Below are 25,982 nucleotides of genomic sequence, written 5' to 3' on the forward strand. Positions count from 1 at the left end.
TCTCTCTCTCTCTCTCTCACACACACACACACACACACACACACACACCCCAGCCTCTATTGGCTCTGAGAAGTGAGCCACAAGGGGTGTGATCACACACATTTCATCCTTGGAGAAGGAACCCAGGAGAGGGGCAAGTCCAAGGGGTGGAGGGGTCAGGGGACAAGGAAAGTGCTGATGATGTAAACCAACTGCCCAAGACAAAGGGTCTGGCCCCCACACCAGCCAGGCCCAGGGAGGGCATTTGCTCCTGCTGTTGCACTGCCCAGGGGGCAAGGCTTTGGCTGAGACCAGGGACCCTGGGAGGAGGTGCAGAGGGGCTCGGGTGCCACTGCACAAGGGTAGAGCCAACCCTCACGTCTGCGCCAGTGAAAGCTCTTCAAGGCCTCCCTTCCCTAGGCGGTATCTTGCCAGGTCCTTCCTAGTCACCAGGCCGACCACCTGCAGAAACAACACCAGGTCACTTCCCTCCATATGATAGCATACTTTACATACCAGTGCTAAGTAGGCGTGCACCAACAGGCTAGGTCCCAAGGGTCACTGTCCCGAGACAGACAAGCCCCAATGTCCACCCACACCAGAGCAGCGATACAGGAAGCAGAGTGTGAGGCAGCTCCAGCACTCTCTGGCAGGACAGAGAGCAGCCTTACCTGATTGCGGTTGTCTACTACCACCAGGTGCCTCAGGCCCAGAGCCCGGAACAACTTGAACACTCGAGGAAGAGACGCCTCCTGCAAGGTAGTCAACTGCCTTTAGCCCACTTCACTCCACTGTGGAAAGGGATTCCACCCCCAAACCAGGCATTTCCAGAGTCCTGAGCTGTCCCTTCCCTCCATACCTGACTCCAAGCCCCTCTGTGCTACTAGTGGGGTTCTCTGAGGCCCAATGCTACTTGAAGCCCAAATTCTCAGGCTGTCCCTGATAAATTCTGGTCGGACGGCCCATCCCAGGCAGCAAGCCCCACTTGCACCATCCCTGAAGGCCTCCTCTCTACCTGGCAGCAGTTACTCCATGAGATTCCAGAGGCTCCTTACTACCTTTTCAGAGTATACAAGGCATCAAGCTTGGGTCCTGGAGGTCAACCATATCCCAGCCCTGCCCCCAACTCCTTTGAGTCAATAAGTACCTGAGGCACTGTGTAGGGAGAGGGGTTCATGAATTCAGAAAGATCCATGGTGCACTCCCGCTCATCCTGGGATACGTGAATGGACTGGATTGGGGGGAAGCGTGGGTAGGCATCACGGAAGTCCTTCAGCCTCAGCCGCCTCTGTACCAGCCCCATGTTGGACCTCTCCACAAACACCTGCAGGCAGCAGCCAGTTATGTATCTGCCACTATGAAGGATGGTGCCCAGGACACTCCCACCCATGGACTGCAGGGCGCACCTTGTGCTTCAGGAGCACGATGAGCTGGGAGCGCAGGATCAAGCCTTGGAGCCTGGCTGGCTGGAGAGGAAAGAGTCAGAGGCCTTGAGACTGCAGTGGGAAACTCTGGCCCCCGGTTGCTGTTTAGTGGTCACCTCTAAGCACAGGCCTTGAAGTGGGCATCCCTCACACACAATCCTGCTAATCCCTAAAGTATCTGAGACAGGGCTCGTCAGCAGAGCATGGAAGCCACCTGCTGAGAATGGAATCAACAGGTAGCAAGACCTAAGCCAAGTATGTTTCCCACATTTCTTTCAAGCCACCAGTGCCAATGTCCAACATATCCCAACAGAGTAAGAACTGGGCCGGGGGTAAACATAGCTGGTCTCACATCTCTTTGGCACCTCCTGACAGATGTCACAGCCACCAACACCATGACTGAGAAGTCCAGTCCCGTCAGAACTACACAAGGCTTGTAGTCTGTGGGGACATGCCAGCTAAGAGAGAGATTTTACTTTCTATCCAACACAACATTTCCTGTTCATGGGCTGGAGAAATAGATCAGTGGTTAAGAGCACTTTTGCTCTTGCAGAAGACCTGGGCTTGATTCCAAGCACCCACATGGTAGCTCACAACCATCTGTAATGCCAATTCCAATGGGATCCAATACCCTCTTCTAGCCTCTGCAGGCACCAGGCATGCAGGTGGTTCACATGCAAGTAAAACACATAAACAGGATAAAAATAAATCTTGAAAAAAATAAAAGTATCTTGATCAGGTGAACTACATGATGAATTCCTCCAATATATGCTGCTCATGGGCACAAAATAAAAAGAACTGATACTCAGAGAGGTGCCTACAGTACCTGGGTGTCTCCCACATCCTCCACCACGGGGAATCCATTATGATTGGATGTTGTGTCGCTTAGAACATCCACGATGACTCCAACCTTCTCTCTCCGTCTCAGGCAGGTCACAGGTGTGCTCATTACTTCCCTGCCAAGAGGTCCAACCCAATGATCCTATCTCTGTGGCATTCATACCATGTGCTGTCAAGGTACTTCCTTAAGAGCTTTAGTATCATGTGAATACTTGACAGACATGAAGCTGTCAGACTTGGGACCCCAAGACCCCCATTTCCATGCTACAGACTTAACCAGGCACTGGAAAACCAGCCATGGACCAGCTATAGTGGGAACCCTGGTACCTGGGCTCTCCACAGACATTCAGTGTTTTCCCTGTCCACATCCACCCACAGCACCCAGGAACACGAGGGCTTAGCAGGCCAGCTGGCCATACCTGGCAGTGAGCGAGTGTGAGGTGACCGGGGCCTCCCAGTGCAGGAAGGGCACACTCTGCAGCTGGATGTGCATGTCATAGAGGCCCTGGGTACAGAGTCATGATTTAGAACACTGCCCAGGGGTCCTGAAGGCACATTGCCTCCCTCAGAGCCCCACAACTGCCCTAGTCCTGAGGGCATATGGGAGTGGCTCAATGGGCTCTCTTTCTTCTGCAGCTGCTGCAGGCTCCTCAAACCCCAGTGTAAGGCTACAAGGTTAGCATCCAGGGCAAGCAGAGGACAAACCACCCCTCTCATGCTGCATACCTCAATGAAGACATCGCCCACAATCTTGGCAGTCATCAGCACCAGCATGATGGGAAAGCCGTAGGTCACGTTGCTGGTGGCCTCCATCATGATGACTGTCAGGCTAAGGGTCATTCTCACGATCCCACCTGTGGGGGTAGTCATAAGCCCCTATCCCTCTTAATACAGGATCCCCAGCTTTGCTATGTCTGCAGTCTTTTTACCCGCCTATCTTTCCAGACCCCAGAGGCAAGGATGGTCACTGCTGGGCCCTGACTATTGCCACCTGGCCATGCCATGGGGCTGATGACCTCACCTGCCTCACGTCCTATTTTGCTCACATGAATGGCAAAGGCCAGTCTTGGTGGAACTCACAATGGGTGGGCAGGGTACAAGTGAGAACCACTCACCAAACAGGGCAAGAACTGGGGCTTACCAAGCTGAGCAGCAGCTCCCATCAGGGCATATTTACCCGGGTCTGCCCAGATCTGTGGGAGGCAACACGGCTGAGTATCAGAGGCAGTGGCAACCCTCACCCAAATCTGCCAGGGCATTCCAGTGCAGATGTTATGCTTGGGCCTACTGATCCACACACAGGAGTGAATTCCAAGGCTCACATGCAGAACATTCTACTCCAGTGCCCTCTGCTACAACCTGTGTGTTAATGTTCCAGCTAGGTGTGCCTTGAATAGGGACAAGGTATACAAACTCTACCTACCACCTGCCCACACCTATGAGTTCAGAAGACTGTGCTTGCTTTGTGCTGAGAAACCTACATGAAGGAGGATAGTAGAGCAAAAGTATGCACAAGGTGCCATTGCCCACGCAGACACACTGGATCACCCAAGGAAAGACATTCAGCTGTGAAAGGATTCTAGGACACGCTACAACAGAGATGAACAAGCAGACATCACACGCAACTGGAGATTGCAGAGACATATGAGGGTGCACACTGTGTGCCCCAGGAAGTGTTGGCAACAGATGAGCCCAGAGACAGCACGGAAGCTAGAGGCTACTAGAGCTGGGAAAGGGAAGATGGGGTCAGCACTGACTAGCAGAGGGTTCCTGTCTAGGTGAAGAAAGAGCTCTGGAGCTGGAAGTGATGGCTGCACAACGCTAAGCATCTAGTAAATGCCACTGAACTGTTTACGTTCAAAGCAATCATTCTTATGAATCACATCTCAGAGACAGAACCCAACCAAAAGGAGATTTAGACAGACAATTGAGCCTGAGGACAGGGGAGGGGCAGATATGGGCTTCATGTTGTTATCCCTTCTATCATTTGTCAATCTCACTCAAACGATTGAAGTGAGAAAACATACACACAGATGGAAACCCCAAGCTCCACCAGTAGCTGGTGAGAGGAAGGGCTAGGAGGCCTACATGCAGGTCAGTGCTGGAGGACCTGGGCTCCTTTCCCTCGTTATAGTCTCACTCACCTCCCCAACATGCAGGTCAGTGCTGGAGGACCTGGGCTCCTTTCCCTCGTTATAGTCTCACTCACCTCCCCAACATGCAGGTCAGTGCTGGAGGACCTGGGCTCCTTTCCCTCGTTATAGTCTCACTCACCTCCCCAACATGTCTCCAGTTACACGACAGGACTACTTGATAGTGTCAGAACTTTTGTCCACCTGCACTAGATACCCCGATTTCCCCTGTTCTGGCTCCTAGGGTCACCAGAACACTTGAGCAGTGGAGCTCTGGCATGCCTCTCCCAACTCACCGCTGCCCCTGTGAGGTAGGACAGGGAGATGCCAAAGAGTCGGCCCCAGGCAGCCCCAATGAGCAGGGATGGGATGAAGACACCAGCAGATACTGTGAGGCCATAGGTCCAGCAGGCCAGGAAGAAGTAGACCAGAGTGAATAGGCCTAGCGTCATGGGATTGTAGGAGCCTAGGGAAAAGGAAGGTCACTGAGCTGTAGCTGGGACTCAGGCCTGGGCAGGAATGGCCTGCTGGGCAGGGATGGCCTGCCGGCCATGTGCTTCCATCCTGAGAACCAGATTCCCAGTGGTGCCCAGGAAACTCTGCATTCTCAGCTTCTCCAGGTGAAGGGCAGGTCCCCAGAGTCAGAAGTGATGTGAGAAGTGCAGCAAGGTGACCTCAAGCTGGCAGCATAGGTATCAAATTCAGGAACCACCCAGGCTCCATGTCAGCACCAAACTCCCCAGAATGACCAAGAGCCTGCAGTGAATGTGCTCTGTCCCATGTGGAGGCCCTCGTCTAGGAGAAAGAGGAAGCCCACACTCCTGCGAGCAGCAGCAGACTTCCAGCTCAGCTGGACTCACAATTGGTGTGACTTTACATATGCCAGCTGCATTAGGACAGATTGCCTGAGCCTGAGCATGGCCTGAGTCTGGGAGCCCAGCAACAATTACCAATTTAGGGAAAACATCAGAGGTGAGAGGTGACTAAGACGTGTCCTACTGGGCCCCTAAGCCACTCCCAGCTACTGTAATTTGGTGGTCAAACTCCAAGACCTGGGACGTAGACAAGATGCTGAGGTTATATTTGTGGGTGAGAAACCAGAGAAGTACGGCCAAATAGAGAGAAACCACAGTGGCCTATGTGACGGCCAGGATTAGGGGATGCGCCAGTCTGTGTGGCTAAGAGCACCATAGCACAGATTACTGAGGTTAGCAGGGCCAGGTCAGGAAGGGCAGAGGTCTATGTGTGGAAGACCATTGGCTTATTCTACACCAAATTTATCCATTAATTTTCATGATCCTTTCCCGTGGACAGCCTCCCAAACAGGAAGTCCCCAGTAGCCTTATGACAGGCAACAATTATAAACACCTGTCCCTGTGGGCAGGATGGATATCATGGTTAACTTCAGTTGTCAACTTGACACACTTGTGAAGAGGGAACGAAGGAGCTGCCTCCATCAGATTAGCTTGGACATGCCTGGGGGGGGGGCAGGGAGGCAGGGGGGGCATTTTCTTGATTGCTAATTGATGTGGGAGGATCCAACATTCTTGTGGGCAGTATGATCCCTGGGCAGGTGGGCTGGACTGTATAAGGACGGTAGCTGAGCAAGCAGAAAGCAGTGTTCCTCCATAGTCTGCTTCAGTTTCTGCCTCAGCTTCCCTCTCTAAGCTAATAAACCACTCCTTCCCAAGTTGGTTTGGTCAGGGTTTTACCACTGACAGCAACAGACAGCAAACGAACACAGAAGGGGAGGAGCTGGAGACAGGCCTAAGGATGCCCAGCTCTGCTTGGGCACGGTGTGCAGGGCTTAGCCCTAGGCACTATCAGGAGTGTGGTGGAGCCCAGAAAGGCCTGCTCATGGAGTCACCAGGTTGGGTTTTCTTCTGGAGAGAGAGATGGAGGTGACTCAGGTGACTATCCTCAGGAAGAAAGGAGAAGATGGGGACCCCAGTCAGTCCCTGTCCAGGTGCTTGGCCACCAGGTACTCCGCAGAACTGTGCAACCCCATGTCTCCAACTCTGCAACATTGATTCCTGCACTCCAGTACACCTCACCACACCAGAGATGACTCCTCACTCCTAGCCCAGGGCAGTGACCTCTGGGCCAAGAACTTGCCCACTGTCCTCAGTAAGTCCTAGCCATGCTAACTGCACATACCTGGTGGGTCATGGAAAAGGCTGACAACACTCTTCTCAGGGGTGTTGAAGAAGGCTGCAGCCATGGAGTTGTACTCGCCATCTGCACAGAAGAGCTGTAGAGTTGAGAGAAAGGACACAGAGGGAGATGGCCACAGGGCAGATCCTGTGCTGCTGAGTGCTCAAGTTTAATTCAGCCAGGACTTCACTGGATGACCACCTCTCTGGAAGATGGAGGTCCATCTGTCCCTCTATCCAGAAGAAACAGGAAACTAGGAACTTCATGAGCAATGCCTCGGAATCAACAGTTGGACACTGGCCCTGGGAACCAGTAGGCCCAGTCTTCTGGGATGAGTGCCATTTACTACATGGAGGGACACATCATTTGCTTGCCTAAGAAGAGAGGTAGCTCTCGTTTGGGGGTTTTATGAGCTGCTACAAGTATCCCTATACGGTTTCTGTACAGTTACAGGTATGTACTTCTCTAATCTAAACTGAGCCCCATTCTAAAGCTCTCTCCAGAAGGTGTCTGGAAATGACTACGGTGAGATCAGTCTAGTACTACCACCCATTCCCCAAGCACCTGAAAGACAGCCTCAGCTTACTATGGGATCCTACATGCAGAACAAGCCTAAGGCCTACTAACATTGTTACCTCCGGGAAACCAGAGTTCAGGAGAGTTGGTCCTGTTCATAGGGCCAGCCCAAGGCCTATGCCTACCTGGAGCGGGTAGGACATGGAACTCCCCTGCAGGGGTTGGCAATCTCGAGATGAGTAAATCAAGACGAACGCCACTGTGGCTGTGACAGCAGCCACCAGCATGGCCTCAATCACTTGGAGGCAGGGCCGGTGGATGTACCTAGAGACCAAAGCCAGGGTGGACTTTGCTGCAGGGATGTTCAGGGGTAGCCTCACCTACCCTGCTCCTGGCAGTTGCCATGGCAACCTGACCCAGAACCCATTGATGAGAGGGCAAAACAACACAGGTTTAATGATCAATCAGCCCAGACTCCTGGGGTTATCTTTCTCCCTATGGCTACAGACTACTCAGTAACGACTCACTCTGCTACACCACCACAGCAGCTAAGACCTGTGCAAAAAAACAGGAAGACAGTGTCTTCCCAAAGTTGATTGCTTCTCTTCTAATAAAAGGGCCGGCACCCCAGGCAGAAAGTAGTCAGCAGCTAACTCACCTAGGGCTTTGCTCTCCATGACAAATTTGATCTGCTAGCTTTCAGACCTCAGGACCTGAGGAATGTCTCTCGGGGAGGAGCACTCCGCCTCTGAAGCTCCTCCAGCCCCTCCCCCACTCCCACTTCCTGTCCCTCTCCCCCAGGCCACACATTCCTGACTTATCCTGAGCAGCTTAGCTGGGTAGACCTTCAGGAAAGGATCATCACTGACAAGGCTGCTACAATTTGTCCATTTCCTGCGCCCAGTGGGCCTGTACCAGTCAATCTGGCACACAAAACGGGGTTCTTTCTCACCTGATTCGAAACATGGTTAGCCAGTAATTCAAGGCATTGAACACAGCTCCAAGAATGCCCCCTGTGACCAGAAAAGAGACTAATGTTAGTTTCACAGGGAGGACAGTGGTGGCCCCCAGAAGTGGGACGGTCCTGCCGAGGGTGCACTGTCAGATGGCTTCCCAGTCATGTCACTAAGTCTGTTCTGCCTTCCACTCAGCTTCTTACAGAGAAGTATGAGCTGAGCATGGGAGGAAAAAAATTTCTGGGAGGTGCCGGGCGGTGGTGGCGCACGCCTTTAATCCCAACACTGGGAGGCAGAGCCAGGCAGATCTCTGTGAGTTCAAATCCAGCCTGGTCTACAGAGCGAGATCCAGGACAGGCTCCAAAGCTACACAGAGAAACCCGGGGGGGGGGGGGGGGGGGGAGATGATTTCTGGGAGTTAAAAAAAAAGGAAATCTGAACCACTTCAGGCCCTGAGTGTTTTAGATAGGGAGGCCTCACCCTGTAGATGTTGTAAATACTTGCCTCTGCCCCCCGCCCTGCCTGTGGAATGAAGCTTTGCCACAGTAGAAGTAAAGCTCTGGGGTCTTTCTGAAGTGCCCACCCCTGCATAAGAATTCTAGCAAGGCAGGGCCTAGAAGTGAGGATGGAGATCCTGACAAAGACAACTCCAGACCTGCAGCACTCTGGAGCTGGGAATCCATCCTCCCAACACAGGCTGACTCTGGTCCATGCTATAGGGAGGGGCCTTACCCACTACACCCATGGCGATGAAGACAGGAATCTCATGGATGGTGTAGGCCATTTTCTGTGCAGAGGGGAAAAAGTAAAGGCTTTAAGAAATTGCTGCTTAAATTACAGGACTGAACAGAGACTCTGTCTATATGCACTGAACCTTCTAGCACTTTTATACAGAACCAGAGGTCCATATGTGAGATAAATAGTCTTTGAGAAGACCTTATAACCTTGTGCAGCCTGGCACTTAATACTGGAGAGTCTCACACTGCAGTTGTGGTACACTCAAAGCCCTGAGGGAGCAGACCCTATGCACACTCCCAGAGCACTACTACAGGGTCCTCAAACTGACAAGCAAGAGTTCAACATCCCTGCTAAGAACTAGATTTTTCCAAAGCCATGTTCAAGTCTCAGCCAACAGGGTTTTGAGTTAGCACCAGAAAGGGCAAGGTGGGACATTGTGGCTGACAAGTTACCTCTGAGTCGAATCTTCCAAAATTTATGAGGCCTGGGCTGGACAGGTCCCACATGTTTCCATGGTAGATGCTCAGAACAAAATTCAGTGTAAAGGTGGAAATCATGGAAGCAAAGAACTGTGGCAGAGAGAAGCCAGAGCCTTAGAAACCTGCCTGGTGTACCCAGCACCCTCAGGGCCCTGCCTGGCCCACTCAGTACTCAGTGTCCTCAGAGCTCTACCTGGCCCACCCAAACACCTCAAAGCCACATCTGGCCCACCTAGGCTCCAAGTTATACAGAACACTCTCATCTGAATGCCAGAGCCAGACACAGAGGCTGGGACTTCCTGTCATTTGGAAAGCTGTGTGTCTGGATACCCCATCTAAGACAAAAAGAAGGGTGCTGGAGCCAAGTGGGGCTGGGTCTACTGTTTGGCTGGGCAGAGATGGCCAATGAAGGACATAAGAGAAGGTAGTGTTTCTGGGGTTCCCAGCACCAAGGACACCTGGGACACGTGTAGAGCTACTGGACCCACTGGGGCATTCTACAATACAAAAGGATGGACTGACTATATGACGAGTCCTCAAGGGAGGGAGAAGCATGATCACCCTGGCCAGAGGGCGCCTTCCTCAGGCACTTACAATTCTCCATGTCAGGAACTGATTCCAGAAGGAGGCACCTTCCTCCAGGCTGAATAGAACCCCACCTAGAAGGCAAGTGGCAGGTCTAAAGTGTCACCCAGGCCATAGGGCAACCTGCCCACTACCAGTGCCCAACAGAGGCCCCAGGGAATTAAGAACACAACACAGGGAAGCTGCTAGCTGGTACCAGGCCACAGCTGGTGGCTGTAAGACACTGCCCACACCCTCACCTGGCACTTGTCTACAAACATCAGAACTATGCCTACAGAAAAGCCCTGCTTCCCCATCCTGGCCAACCACAAAGCACCCAAGGGCATAGCCAGAGATGAGGTGGAACTGGCCCTCCTTACCCACAGGGGCTCCAAATGCAGCAGACACTCCAGCTGCAGCTCCAGCTGAGACAAAGTCCCGCTTCTCTGTGTCTCTGCGGAAGTATTCAAAGATCTGAAAGAGAAAGATGGAGGGTGTTGAGGGAGGCTCTGAAGGGTCACTTATCACAGGAAGGGAAGTTGGAAACAGGTCCCACCAAAGGGACCAAACAAGAGATGTAAGAGGCAGGACCTTTTTTTCTAGATAATCAGGCAGGGAGCCTTTTCTAACAATCACATCATTATAATCACAACAGTAGCTACTGGATTCAGAAAGCAATACTAGAGATAGTGACAGAAAACAGGAGAGCTGGGGTGCCCATGTCCCCACAGCTGAGAACATAACCACAGGATTCCATTTGTGACCGTGACCCAACTTCATACAGGCAAGAAGTCTATGAACTTCTTGTTCCAGCTCTACCTTACTAACTGGAGAAAATCCAATGGGTGGAAAATCTAAACTTACTCTTGATTTTAAAAAGGATTGTTCAGTCAGGCTTAGTGGTGCATCCTTGGCACCTCAGCTCCTAAGTTCAAGGCCAGCCTGGGTTATACAGAGTGACTGTTTCAAAGAGATGGCTATAGACTTAACATGTAAGTTTAGTGTAATGCCCATCTTACTGCTGGTAACAGTGAGAAACATGATAAAATTGTACCATGTACCTGAGTAGCCATTTAAAGCTCTGACCTCCCTCAAGTGACTGTCCCTCTGAGAAGCTAGTCAGAGCTATAGATTCTTTTCAACAGAATCACACTAGCATATAACACCAGAATTCTAGGAACTGACCATGGAGAGTCCACATGGTCTGTAACTACCTGGACTGGGAACAGACCAGGTTGTCCTTAGAGTTAGAGATAGGGACAGGCACTGGATGTGTTTTTTTTGTTTGTTTGTTTTCTTTTCGAGAGAAGGTTTCTCTGTGTAACAGTCCTGGCTGTCCTGGAACTCACTTTGTAGACCAGGCTGGCCTCAAACTCAAGAGATCCGCCTGCCTCTGCCTCCTGAGTGCTGGGATGAAAGGCATGTGCCACCACCGCCCGGCAGGAACTGGATATTGAGGGAGACCCAGAGGTCTGGATGAAGACTGCGTGGGCAGGAGACCAGCTGAGACACATCTGTGAATCCCCAGTGCATCCATGTGTATATGGAAGTACTCACCTTGAAATCTCGCTTGAGTGATGTCGACCTTCCCTGTGAAATCCCAGCAGCGATCACTGAACCTGAGTGGATCATTGGCCCTTCCTGAGAGCACAAAGCAATCAGTACTCAGAGGCCATGCATGGGTCTTGGTGTCCTCCCAAAGACAGAAACTCAGACTCAGAAGGGACCAGTATCACTCATTCTGTTACCTTTCCTACAGCCAGTCCCCCTACCACAGACAGAATCACACCGGACACCTTGATCACCAGCGTCTGGAAACAAGAAGACGCAGAGTTTGAATAAACATGTTATATACATGCCTGAGCCCCAAGGGCTCAAGAAGAGCCAGCACTGTTGCTGAGAACTCACACTGATCATCCACCCACACTACAAATGTAGGAACAGCACCCAGGGTGCTGTTTCACATCCGTTTGGGGGAATTTAGTGCTGATATCCCTAGGGGGCCCTGAGGGAGGAGGCTCAACCCTGCCCTACGACTATGCCTCTGCTCTAGGCCCAGTACAGCTTGGGGACAACTACTAGCCGGGACTGATAGTATGGCCCCCATCCCATGAACATACAGGTGTTTCCACCTGGAGATTTGAGCACCCACTACACGGATACCCCAGTATTCCTCCCCGTATCAGGCCAAGAACCATGAAGATGGAGGTTGAGGGACTGTGACTCCCCTGAACTGCATGAGCCTGGTGGATGCTCAGGGCAGTCAAGGGTGAACAGAAAGCTACTCTGTCATCTGGGCTCATTAACAATAAAACAACTTATACATGCTTCCCTTGATACATGGCCCCTGGTGCAGGTAGGACGGGGCCCCTGGGAAGGATATCATGTTCAATGCAGGTTCTGAGGAAGCCTCCTAAACCTAGTCTGTTAGCTAAAGGTATTTAGCAAAACATTCGTGTTCCACTAAGTCTAGTATGGGTAACAAGTCAGTGCTATGCCCAAAAGTATCATGTCTACCCTATTCTACAGCAGAGCAGCAGCACAGGTCTCTTGCTTTCCAGAATGTGACTACACTGCCTTTCCTTGGCTATAGGGCACCAGGCCCGGGAGCACCCCAGGGAGGCGATGGAGTATTAGGCAAGGGAGTACATCCAATGTTCACCTGCCTTCTGAGACAGGGACAGGAGGCAGTGTCTGTCCAGACTCAGGCAGAAAGTCTGGTCAGGCAAAAACAACTAGTAATAAATTACACATTACGAGTATGAGAGAAAACTTGGAAACTAGGGAAAGGAAGGCAGACCGTCTCCAAGCCTAGCTTAGCCCCTCTGGCTCTGAAACACTCAGAGTCCTGAGTTACAGACGTGTACTGCATGACTGCAATCACAACATTCTTATTCCTGCACCGCTGACTGCAGACAAAGACCAGCTTTTGCCACTTTCAGATGTACACTTTCAGAGGTTGATGTGTGCACACACAACAGCTGGTGTGCACAGAGCTTGTGCCAGGTGTGGAGGGTCAAGCAAAAACAGACTTAATTAAACCAGCAGAAATCCTGCACACCTCACCTTGAGTCGCACCACGTGGGGGATCTTCACCCCATTGAGGAAGCACTTGATCTGGGGGATTCCGCTGCCAGCAGCAACTGGCTGGAAAGACAGAAGTGCCACTGAGCAGGTAGAGTAAGGGGGTGCAGCCTTACAACCACAAGAAACATGGGGAGCAGGTGTGGAGAAGGGCTTCACATCAGGAAGTAGAGGTTTCTCCTTACCCCAGCCCAGAATGGAGAGACCCCTGAAAAAACCCTAATGGGCATGTGTAAAGGGCTAAGGGTAGAGTCTGGTGGTCATGTATCCCCAAGTTAGCTAGATGAAGGAAATACTACAGGATGGACAAGACACTCATCATGTACCAAGCAGGAACTAAAACTTCCTATATATGGGACAGCTGGTCTACATCCACATAGAAGGTTCTGGATGTTGTCTATTCCTTCTTTCATCACTACACAAAAAGGAAAAGGAACATAGAGGGAGCTGGAGAAGGGAGGACCCCTGGGAGCCTTGGAACGAAGATGCATTTTGGAGGGGCCATCTGTGGGATGGGAGTAGTCTCCCTGGGGAATGGCTGGTCCTGCTGCCCCCTCTGCTTGGATCCTTGCAAGAGTTGTCCAAACTCCTGAGTTTTTGTAGGTCCTAGAATACTTCACTGTCTAGCTATGTGAAGGCCCTGAAAGATTTAGCTCTAGCTACATGTGAATACGGGGTAGGTGTGGTACACCTATGGTCTGGGTATGAACTGGGTGGCCAGGGGATATTGGGTGAGAGTTGTATTGTTGGGTTAAATATGGTACCACTAGGAGTCAAGCTGAGGAAGCCCCGGTGTTCTTTCTGTTCTGACTGAATACTTCTCATCTGTACACACTGTGGTGCTCTCTGGAAAGCCTTCATCCTCATAAGCTAACAGGGTCCATGGTGGGTAAGACAGAGGGCCCATCTATTCACCGAGACATGTGCCCACTCTGGATCTAGGGTAACCATTCTCCTACACACAGTGGCGTTACCTCTATGAAGGCCACAATCACGGACCCGACTAGCACGAAGGCGGAGTTCAGCGTGGCCCACAGCAGGAGGGAGAAGGACAGGCCACCTTTCTCTGTGAACTTGTCGATGTCTCAGGGATCGTCAAGGACAGGTACTGCTGCACGTCTGGAGCACATAACTGCCCTGCTTGTCTCACTATTATGGCCGGTCTATCCGGCCCAGATCATCTCATGACCTGGACCAGCACAACTACTGACTAGCTTGCAGGCCATGGTGCTAAGGGGACAACTTAGAGACATCATCTCACAGCCTGACTATGAACACACCACCCATATGCTGAGCTGTGTGTGTGTATGGTAGGGGTAGTTTCCACGGAGTTGGGCCTGCTGTTCTTTACTGCCTGCCTGTGAAGGCACATGCTTGGGTTCTGTTAATGAACCCTCACCCCATGTGCCCCATGCTGAGTGTCTCTGGAGGATACTGTCCTTGATGACTCTGTACTTGAGGCCTGCCAGGTTCTCCACTACAATGTCAATGAAGCAGGCTACCAGGCCTGTGAGGATTCCAATGAGGGCACAGATAACCCAGCGCTTGATCTCCACCGTCCGGAAAGCCTAGACAGGGATGGGAAACATGGTGCAGTCATGGTGGGAACTGCAGCTAGGCACCTGTTGGGCACTGCTCTGGTGCTGGCAGATTCAAGGGCTATACCACACACAGTACAAAGTTCAGCTCTCAGCCCAAACCTGCTAACAACAGCCTCCAGCCAATGTTTCAATGACCACTGAGGGCCACAGGAAGTCACAAGGAGGTAAGTAACATTCCCTACAAATTCACAACTAGCTACTAGCATTCGAGGCACTGTCTGCCATCTGCAGAAGCTTTACTGGCCATGATGATTATAGCACTCCTCCAAGTTTCCAGCATCTGGTGTCACATGTTCAGAGCCCCATCCTCCATACACAAATCATGAAAGCGTGGCAGTAGAACCCAGAGGCTCGGAGGAGAAAAGGGAGGGGGATGGAACAGGGACACTCCCTGGCCCAACATGCCAGCACCCAGGCCAACAAACCACAAGCCCACCCTGCTCACCGTATGGTTGATTCGTCTCTCCTCTTCCAGGAAGAGCTGGTTCTCGCTATTGTCATAGTCCAGGCTCTACACAGACCAGGACACAAGGTACTTGATTACTGAACCAGGGACCAGAGTGCAAGTATAGCCAGGTGACAGGGAAGAGGGCTGGAAAGGTAGGGCTTGAGCTCAGGAGGGAGGATGGGGAGCCCACCTCATACTTGAGGGAGAGGAGCTTCTCATTGTGTGGAATCTCCTTGGGGAAGGTGTGAGGAGGGTCCACTTCCTGTGGAAGAAAAAAGCAGTCCCATGCTCTTTAAGAATAGGAACAAGGTGAAGAAAAGGGGCTAGTCTCATATCTCATAGTTCAGCATTATCTGACACTCAAGGCTGGGAAGTCACAAGAAACCTACAAACCACCATCCCCTGGGATATGGTCACAAACACCCTCCAATGGGACCCTGCAAACACCACAGGTTTGTTTCAGGAGTATAAGGTTAGTTTAACATCCTAAAAAATCAACAGATGTGCTATGTCAGGACAAAGGTCCACAAACCATCCTGAATTTTTTTGTTTTTTTGTTTTTGTTTTTTTGAGTCAGGGTTTCTCTGTGTAGTCCTGGCTGTCCTGAAACTCACTTTGTAGACCAGGTTGTCCTAGAACTCAGAGATCCACCTGCTTCTGCCTCCCAAGTGCTGGAATTGAAGGCATGTGCCACCACTGCCAGGCCACAGACCATCTTATAAACACAGAAAAAGCATTAGAAACACTCAACAAAGCTAGGTGTGGTGGAGCACACCTACAATCCTGGCACCCTGGAGGCAGAATCAAGAGGACTGGAAATTCAAGGTCAACTTGGGTTACATAGCAAAGCACCTAACTAACAAGAAAGGAGGCAGCTAAGTGACAGCATGCTTGCCTAGCAGGCCCAAGGCTCTCTGTTCCATCCCTGAGTCTAAATTAACAACAAAAGCACTAAAGAAGCTAAAACAGGAGTCTGGAGAGATGATCTGAGGCTGAGTGTTTGCTCTAGCAGAAAACCCAAGTTTGGTTTCTGGGTATCCACACCACACGGCTTAGAACAGCCTGTAACTCTGCTCCAGGGGATCCAATGCCCCTGGCCTCTGAGGACACCTACACCCTCAGGCATGTGAGAACACTCTGCATCACTGCCCTCTGGACAAGTAAAACCGCAGCAGACAGCATCAAAGACAAGCAAACTCCAGGGGAGAGAAGAGGAGTGGCTCATGAAACATTTCATGTTTGTCTTTTCAAGATTTATTTGTTATTATCTGTATGCATGTGTGTGCCTGTGTACAACCATGTGCATGTGAGTACAGGCATTTATGGAGGCCAAAAGAGGGTGCTGGATCCCCAGGAACTGGAAGTACAGCCACCTGACATGGATGTTAGGATCTGAACTCTGGTACTCTGTAAGATATCTTCACACTAAGCTCACTCCTGCCAAAGGCCTCTGTGCTCCATGGCCTCCTCCATACAGTGCTTCTGCCCACCCCTTCACATCTGAAGCTGCTGCTGGTGACTTGGCCTCAGAGACCACATCCATATTCTGCATGCCATCTCTGCTGACCATGCTACCCTTCCACTTCCCTTCACTAAGGTCAGCTCAGTCGGAGCAGGGGACATAACACCACTTACCGGGTCTAGAAGCTCATCGTCCAGCTCCACGTTGTTCATCTGTCCAATTCGGAAAAATGCAGAATGAGACTACAAACAGAAGAGAGGTCATGAGGACACCAGGGAGAATACAACTCATTCTCATTCCCACCCTCACATCCTGCCCTCCTTGGGTGTTGGAACCCAGGTCTGCTCCTGACATGCACAGCCTGTTCCTGAGAAGGCTAGCATGGGACAGAAAGCCCAGTTTTTCTCACCTTAGTATACTACCCTGTCTGCTCCATATGAGAGGAAACTGACCATGCACCAGGGCCAAGGGCTGCAGGATGTGTCCAAGCAAGTTAGTGTCCACTGCCATGAAGCTATGGTTCCTCCCCTGCCTACCACCTCTACAAAGTCATGTCTAGTCCAGTTTCTCTAGGCCTCTATCTGCTTCAAGCATGCTAATACAGCCCTCCCAAGCAGAAGCTGTACCAGTTGAGTGGGTCTAAGGGTGGAAATTCTTGTAGTGGTACAGCTTGATGTAGGTGTGGGGCAGCCAGTGCCCTTTCTTAAGACACTTTCCAGATTGTTAGTGTCCCAACCTGGCTAAGTTCACACCTGCCCAGTACGTGGTAGGTGGAAAAGTTGGGGGGAGGGTGGCACTTATGCCCATTCTCAACTATTTCCTGGGTATTTACAAAATTGCTTGTAGGGGCTACAGGAAAGGCCAACTTCTGAGATGCTGGGCAAGAGCCATGTGGCCCTGCATTCACTGTGTTACAAAGCAAAGTAGCTGTGATGGAAACCAAGCGTGGAAGACAGAGCTCCAAGGCCAGCCCAGCAGCTGTGGACTGGAATTATCCCTGGAGCTATTTTCCAGACCTGAGGCAGCTGCAGGCCCAGCCTCACTGTTTCCTTTATCCTTCCTGTTCCAAAGACCCTTATCAAGGTTCACTGGGGTCCCAAGCATTTACATTTTATTATTATTGTTATTATTATTATTATTGCTTTTTTGAGATAGGGTTTCTCTGTGTAGTCCTGGCTGTCCTGGAACTCATTACGTAGACCAGGCTGGCCTCAAACTCTGCCTGCCTCTGTCTCCTGAGTGCTGGGATTAAAGGTGTGCGCCGCCACACTGGAGCTACACTTATTTTTTAATATTTATTTTAAAATTCTGTGTGTCAATATGTGCATGTGCATGGAGGTGCCCGTAGAGGCCACAAATGTTGGATCCCTTCATCTGGAGTTGGGAGCAGCCTGACGTGGGAACTGAACTTGGGTCCTCTGCTAGAGAAGTATGTGCTCTTAGCTGCAGAGCCAACTCTCCAGCTCCCAAGCATTTCTTTTTCAGGCACCCTGAAATCCAGGAGGCGCCTGTCTCCTTGGATGGTTCATCCCTACATTGTATCCCAACAAGCTTTGGGAACTTGCCCTTCCCAGCCCACAGCCACCCAAAGCTCCCTTTACCTGTACCCTTCCATCCCAGAAACACCGGAACCCCTTGCAGAGCTCCTGACACCCAGGACCCCAGACTCCTGTTCTTACAGGCACTGTGACCTGGAGCTGCAGATAGGTCAAGTGCTTCCACATTTACCCCCAGATATACAGGAAAGAGCTCCTCCTCCTCTGGAGCCTTTCTGGGGGTGCAGCAGACTGAGACTCATAGACATCCCACAGCTGTATGTATGCTCACCACAGCCAGGGGTTCCCTCTGAGCTTTATCATAGATTAACTCCTAATCTACCGACCAGCTACAACACAGGGTGACAGAAATGAGGAAGGCATACTGTGGGACAGAGTGCAGGAAGTCAGGCACCCGGCTGGCTGCCCCTGGCCCCCGCTCATTCCTGTGCATACACAAGCACAGGTTCATGTTCACAACTGGGGGATGGAGAAAGCATCACTAAATCACATCTTTGGGCTTGGCTGGCAACCTCCACCCTGAGTATCGTCAGGTACCACAGGTATCAGGAGGAAAGAGCACCAGAGGAGGCGACAAACATCTAACCATTTCACCTGGGAGGAGGGAACCTAGAAGGGGACACACCCTGCCCCCAATCCATGTCCACTTCTGGACTTTCCAGCTGGGGATACTGTGGGCTGCTCCTGGTTAGGTTGTTTTCTGTTTGGTCACCCTGGTTCACATGACCCACACATGATAGGCAGGGCAAGGATCACTTAGAGAGTCCCCTCCAGTCCTGCCACAATCTCACTTAAAAAAAGACAGACTTGATGGAGAGGTGGTGGCGCACACCTTTAATCCCAGCACTGGGGAGGCAGAGGCAGGTGGATCACTGTGAGTTCGAGGCTAGCCTGGTCTATAGAGCGAGTTCCAGGACAGCCAGGGCTACACACACATTGAAACCCTGTCTTAAAACACACACGCACCAAAAAAAAAAAAAAAAAAAAGAAGGAAAAGAAAAGACAGACTCACCATACCAAGCATGCTGGGGCAGGCAAGTTGTGCCAAGAGGCTACATATAAGCAGGCCACCCTCTATATGCCTTAGAGGGGACAGTCTATTCTGAGGACCACCATGAACAGGATGACAGCACCAGTACTCTGGTTGCATTTGAACTTCATATAAACATGGAACTTGACTGAGCCCCCAGGGCTCTTGAAGTGTCACCCACCATGAACCTGTTCACCTCCTCAGGGAACTTCCCCTAGGTGCTGAGTGACCAGGAGAAAACACAAGGACAGTGAAGCAGGGGCTGAGGGGACAGCAGAGATAAGGGCAGGTGGCCAGTCTGTTCCACCCATCACTGAAGAGCTAGACAAGCCAAAGGCCATCAACAATTGTTCCACTATAGCACAGGTGCCAAGAGTCAGACCCACAAGGCTATGAAAATGAAACCAGGAAAGTTTAAGAGGACAGTGGGAGAGGTGCTGGCTATGGGTAAGCATGACAGTCCTTGCTTACATGATAACCTCGACTCCAGACTTGGTAAGCAGTGGCCCAAATCCATGATAGAGCAGCTGCAAGCAGAAGCCCAAATCAGGAGAAGGCCGCCAGAGCAATGAGTGACAGAGGACAATCCACAGACCACAGTGGGGCACAGGGACCTGGTCCTCCTTGCAGGGAAGTAGCTGCAGAGGGCTTAGAGCTTTGTATGACTAAGGAAGTGGAAGGACAGACGGACGTTCCCAGGGATCTAGACACACTGCACAAATGCCAAACTCAGTGCTCTAGTACTGAGCTACAATTACTCAACATACCACCCTAAAAGGAACTGGTTGAGAACACAGGCCTGCTCAGGACTAGTTTTGCAACTTCTGGAAATCTATAATTATTTCAAAGTTACATAAAACAAAAATTCCCCCACACCAAAAGACTGAAAAGGTAACTTTCAAAACAGAACATAAATGCAAAGCATAGCGTTTGAGAATGGCTGACAGGCAAAAAATGGAAAATTACAAATCACTCACACACACACACCAAAAAGGTAACAAGAGCAAAGCTCAGAGCTGACCAGACATGCATGCAGTGCACAGACGTACATGCACGCAGTGCACAGACATACATGCACTCAGTGCACAGACATACATGCACTCAGTGCACACATACATGCACGCAGTGCACAGACATACATGCACGCAGTGCACAGACATACATGCACGCAGTGCACAGACATACATGCACGCAGTGCACAGACACACATGCAGGCCAGCCTGGTCTACATAGTGCGTCCCTTGTGGTAATATTCTGTCTCTGCTCCTTACCTGTCCCCTCAAACGTTCAAGGTCATCTTCAGCTACAAAGCTGTTTAAGGCCTGCCTCCAAAATGTGGTTATATCCATAAAGACAGAGAATAAGAGGAGGTGGTGGCCGGGATTGAAGGGGGAAGAAGGAAAGAAAACTCTGGGTACAGTTTCAGTTTTACAAGATGAAACAGTTCTAGAGACTAATTGCCCAACATTAAGAATATACCAGCTGGGTGGTGGTGGCCCACACCTTTATACCAGAATATACCAGACTAGGAGCTGGAGAGATGGCTCAGAGGTTAAGAGCACTGGCTGCTCTTCCAGAGGTCCCGAGTTCAATTCCCAGCAAGTGGCTCACAGTCATCTATGAGATCTGGTGCCCTCTTCTGGCCTGCAGGCATACATGCAGGCAGAATTTAAACAGACCTGAGCCAGGTGGCAGTGGCCCGCACCTTTAATCCCAGCACTCAGGAGGCAGAGGCAGGCAGATTCCTGTGAGTTCAACGCCAGCCTGGTCTACAAAACAAGTTCCAGGACAGCCAGGGATACAGAGAGAAACCCTGTCTTAAAAAACAAAAAAGACAAAAACAAAACTAACAAAACACAATGACAACAACAACAAAAAACCCTACTCCACCCCACCCCCCAAAAAAAGGAAAAAAGAAAAAGAATATAGCAGACAGGTAGTGGTCCAACTGTAATGTGTAATACTAGATACTCAGAGGCTGAGGGAGGAGGGTGAAAAATGAAAAGCCTGGGCTAGTGGATAAAGGCATCTCCTCCAGAGCCTGATGATCTGAGTTCAATTCCCTGAATCCATATGGTGGAGGAAAGAACTGACTCCAAGTTATCCCAATTTCCACACATCCACTATGGCATACATGTGCAGACACACATACATACAAAATAAATAAATGTATAAAAAATTTTTAAAGTTAGCCTCAACTACACAGAGAGTTAAGACCAGCCTGAACCACTTCTACACTATACACTAGACTTATACACTATACCAATACTCTGACCCCACATAAAATATTGCCTGGCAGTGGTGGCACACGCCTTTAATCCCAGCACTCAGAAAGCAGAGGCAGGCAGATCTCTGAGTTCAAGGCCAGCCTGATCTACAAACCAGAATCCAGGACAGCTAGGACTGTTACACAGAGAAACCTTTTCTCAGGAAATTAAAATAAATAAAATAAAAGAAGTGGGCAGGGTAGAGCACCTGTGTAGTACACAGGAAGTCTGGGTTCAATCTCCATTATGGGGTGAATGGGTGAGAATAGTGTGTGAACCTAGATAGTACATTGATGTTATGTGCTCTTCCTACAAATACACACACATATATATGTATGTATACACACACACACACAGAGCCATTTTATTTGAAAAATGAGGACAACCACGGAACTCTGCCATCCTCCAGTTCTCGTGGAACCTGAGTTGGAAAACATTATTTTGCACTTGGACACCCTATTTTTATATGTCTAACACTTTTTTTCTGGTTTTTTGAGACAGGGTTTCTCCATGTAGTTTTGGTGCCTGTCCTGTCCTGGATCTCACTCTGTAGACCAGGCTGGCCTTGAACTCAGAGATCCCACCTGCCTCTGCCTCCTGAGTGCTGGGATTAAAGGGATGTGCCACCGCCACCCGGCTATCTAACACTTTTTTGAGACAAGCTCTCTCTACATAGCCCTGGCTGACCTGGAACTCATTATGTAGACCAGGCTGGCCTCAAATTCAGAGATTCTCCTGCCTCTGCCTCCTGAGTGCTGGGATTAAAGGCATATGTCATTATCTAAGACCTTTTTTTTTTTTTTAAGCTCTTCACTGTTGCACACTGCCAGCTGTACAGTCCCACCTCCACCAGCAGCTGCCAGGTGCCAGGCTCTAATGCTCAGCACCAAAGAAGCCCAGACTACTGCAGTGAGGGGGGGGGCACCAAAAGAAAAAAAAAGGCAGGTTATACAACCAGCACAAATGTGACAAAGGTGACAGAATGGGGAAGAGAGACCCACTTTAGATGCAGTAGCTAGCAGGTCTATACCAAGCAGAGCAGCCCAGAGCAGGGAGGAGTGGGCCATAGGGACAGGCTTGGGGGTGGATATAGGCCTGCATGGCTGCCTGGAGGCTGCCAGGGCCCTGTCCTTCAGCTCTCTACACCCTGTTGGGCTGAGGCTTGCTTAGGAGCTGAGAGAGGAGGAGAAAGAACAGCTCTCACCAGAAGATAGCAGGGCCCAAGGGCCACTGGGGACAATCAGAGGACCCTCCCCTGAAGCTTTCCAACAGCCCCAGGTCTCCTGTCTTCCCCAACAGCACCTCAGGCTATGGTCTGTGGTACTAAGTTACCAGGGCAGAACACAGTCCCACACTCACCTGAGGTCCCTCTTCTGCTGAGGGAGGGGGTGTCTCTGGTGGCAATTCCCAAAATGGGCCTGTAAAAATGCCCTGCATTTAAACAGACTGCAAACACACACTGCTACCTCAACACCACCATTTGCTCTGGGATCAAACAGCCTCACGGAATACTCTACTTCCCATTGCCCACACACATGACCATGACTTCCCGGCTGACCTCACCCTCTCCCTATTCCACCATCACCCACACCTAAGAAAAGGCCCAAAGCCTTGGCCTCCAGGTAGTCCTGTAGGGCCTGAGCTTTAAACTGGGCCCCAGCCCATCCTACCTACAGCAACTACCTCATTGCTTGGCCTGCTTCTGCCTGGCTGAGCGGGCAACAATACCACCACCCAACCCCGGAGATGCCAGGAGGTAGTCAGGATAAGAAGCTCATGTTCAGTCCCAGAGTCACCCCATTGTGTCCCTCTTTTTATTTCAAAAGGATCCTGACTCCAGACTAGCTTACAAAGACTCCTGCTGCAGTATGAGGACACCCCATGCCTAACTATGAGCCTGCCTATTATCCAGAACAGACTTTCCCTGAGTAAAGCAGCACCAAGAAGTCATTCAGCTGAAGAGGGGGCCATAGACAAATGTCAAGTGCAAAGATACCTTAGTTGATAGGGATTTTTGTTGGGGGGGGCACAATTGCTTGTTTTGTTTTGAGACAGGGTCTTATCTAGTTCATGACACTTCAGAATCACTGACCTTCAACTTCTGATCCTCCTGCCTTCACCACTTGCATGCTGGAATTATAGCTATTTGCTACCACACCCAGTTTTATGTGGTGCTGGGAGACTGAACCCAGGGCTTCACTAATGACTGGTATCTACTGACAGCATGTTTTCCAACATTCATTAACTTTTTACAGAAGAGAAAACTGGCACAAGCAGGCCTCAGATCCTCCCTGAAATTCTGGCTGGTCTGGTGCCCACTGCAGAGGGTTCCCAACCTGTAGGCAGTGTTTGTTCAGCCCACCTAAGCAGGGCAAGGATCCTTTAGCATTGGAGCCCCTGGCTTCCCACATGTCTCTCCTAGACCTAAACCAAACTCAAAATCAAGTCATGTGCCTGGTCAGGACTTCCACACCCTGCACCATATCCCAAACTATTGTAGCATTCTAAACATATACTCTTTGTCCTGAGCTTGTCTCAGGGCCTTGCACTACTCATATAGGGCACAAAAATACTCTTTGCACCTATATCTATAGGGCTCCTCACATAGAACCAGCAAGGAGGTGGGCCTATTTCCAGAGGGAAGGAAGCTATCTTATGCACCTCAGTGACCTGCACACAGACCTCAAAATCCACAGTGGGGCAGGTGCATAATTACTTTAAGTTGTTTAACAGCAACCAATCAATTGTATTAACTGCAGACTTAAAAGCTATAATGGTATTTAGGGAAAAAATAAACTCATTCTTTCAAAAGAAACCAACTCTTAGGTCCATTGCAAAGAAAAGCAAAACCAAACAAATAAAAACAAAACCTACAACCATTCAATCCTGAGAAATCCAAACCCAACTTAAGGTTATTTTTGTTGTTGTTGTTGTTTTGAGAGAGAGAGAGAGAGAGAGAGAGGGAGAGAGAGAGAGAGTGAGTATGTGTTATACAGGTAGAGGAGGCCTGGAGAGGAGACAGTGGCCAGATCCCTGGAGCTAGAGTCACAGATGGGCCGGGCAGTGGTGGCACATGCCTTTAATCCCAGCACTGGGGAGGCAGAGGCAGGTGGATTTCTGTGAGTTCGAGGCCTGCTGGTCTACTGAGTGAGTTCCAGGGCAACCAGGACTGTTTCACAGAGAGACCTTGTCTCAAAAAAACCAATAAGCAAACAAATAAATAAATTAAATTTAAAAAAAAAAAAAAAGGGTTACAGATGGTTGAGCCTCTGGACTTGGGTGTTGGGACCTGAACTTGGGTCTTCTGCATGAGCAGCAAGCACTCTTAGCCACGAAGCAATCTCTCCAGCCCCCAATGTTACTTTCTTTACAACAGGGATAGCAAATCACACCTTCCAGAAACACCCTAAGACGCTCTGACACAGCCCTACCGTTCTACTATAGTCACTTCAAATTACTGCAGCAGACCAGACTTGTACACAGACGTTACTTCAAAGGAAGCCGAGCTGCTTCCCAGCAACAAGGAACTGATTTTGACTTTCATTGTCTGAGGTACCTTTAAGGGTCTAGAAAAACCTAAATGTAAATTCTGATGAAACAGCCTGATCTCATGTTCTTCTTAGCCTTTAAAATGATAGGAGTGCTTGTTAGACAACTCGAAAATCAGGAGAAATGGTAAAGGATGGTTATAAAACAGACTAGCAACAAGACATTCACATAAATACCTGACTCAAAATTAATACAATGCATACAGGCAGGAGAGCCAAAGACATGCAAATACGCAAAACAGTAACCCCTTTCAAACATTAAGCATTTAAAGGCACAAACTGTGTTTTGAGTGATGAGCATACTCTGGCCTCTAACTTGTTACTTATTACGTCTGGCTGCACATTCCCAATTCAAATTCAATTAGGTAGTAAGAGAAAATGAGTGGAAATACTTGTCACTGCAATTATGCCCCAAATGTCTGGAATTACTCCTGTGAAAAGGAGATTGACACTTTCACTGAAATCGCAAGTCTGTCGTTTAAACTGTGAAAACTGTCAGGCGTGTAGTCCAGGCCTTCCAAGTTCTTGAGAAAATGGAGCAGGATCATGAATTCATGGCCAGCCTGGGATACACCAGTGAGACCCTGTCCTGAAACGCTAGGAAGCAGATCAGAGGTCGTATGCTTGCCTAGTATGTGTAAACCCTGGGCTCGACCCTCACTACGAAGAGTAAAATTTAAAAAACAAAAACAATTTAAAAGGTTAAAATCCTAGGGTCTCTGGCTGCAGAGCTAATGACAGTTGATGATTGCTGAAGGACAGGGTATCATTTTCTCTAATGGTGTGCCCACTGGGACTGGATGGGAAGAAGGGGTTCAAAGCGAAAGAAAGGAAGAGGGTAATGGATGCGAAACTGTCAAAAACAAGTCTTCCGGGATTCACAAAAAATAACAGAGGAGAAAGCTGTGGCCTCCTCCCTGGGCCCCTCCGGCGCACTGAGGACCGGGGCAGCGAACGCAGCGGCCACATCTCCAGCCCGCGGGCCTCACCTGGCGCGCGGCCGGCCCGGCCCCGTTCAGCAGCGGCGTCTCCTCGTCAGGCTGCCCGGTCCTTCGAAGCAGCGGCGCCGCCTCCTCATCATCGCGGTCTCGGCCAGACCAAGATACCTTCTTAGAGACGTTGGCCATGGCCCACAGAGGACCAAACTCAACTAGAACAGCCGGCCGCCCGGCAGCGTTCCCGTGACGCGCGCCCGGGACTCACG

At 50.3% G+C, this 25,982-nt stretch overlaps 1 protein-coding gene across 2 annotated transcripts; it reads right to left on the bottom strand.

Annotated features, from left to right (window-relative positions):
• Window positions 1–235: 235 nt before the first annotated feature.
• Window positions 236–25,982, bottom strand: Clcn7 (chloride voltage-gated channel 7). Of its 2 annotated transcripts, none has more exons than XM_059270306.1 (25): window positions 25,768–25,982; window positions 16,551–16,619; window positions 15,106–15,177; window positions 14,913–14,978; window positions 14,302–14,434; window positions 13,841–13,950; window positions 12,849–12,929; window positions 11,531–11,593; window positions 11,340–11,423; window positions 10,163–10,256; window positions 9,813–9,877; window positions 9,192–9,308; window positions 8,734–8,788; window positions 7,998–8,058; window positions 7,231–7,369; window positions 6,533–6,626; window positions 4,672–4,841; window positions 3,385–3,436; window positions 2,970–3,097; window positions 2,663–2,748; window positions 2,230–2,359; window positions 1,386–1,445; window positions 1,127–1,303; window positions 651–731; window positions 236–441 (listed from the first exon to the last, which is right to left on the bottom strand). In XM_059270306.1, exons 1-25 carry the CDS (start codon window positions 25,903–25,905, stop codon window positions 355–357), a joined length of 2,412 nt encoding a protein of 803 aa, XP_059126289.1. In that variant the 5' UTR covers window positions 25,906–25,982; the 3' UTR covers window positions 236–354. The 2 variants fall into 2 exon arrangements, with proteins under 2 accessions (XP_059126289.1, XP_059126290.1); XM_059270307.1 differs by lacking the exon at window positions 25,768–25,982 and adding an exon at window positions 22,590–22,682.

This window comes from Peromyscus eremicus, chromosome 8a (genome assembly GCF_949786415.1).
Source record: "Peromyscus eremicus chromosome 8a, PerEre_H2_v1, whole genome shotgun sequence".
NCBI lineage: Eukaryota > Metazoa > Chordata > Mammalia > Rodentia > Cricetidae > Peromyscus > Peromyscus eremicus.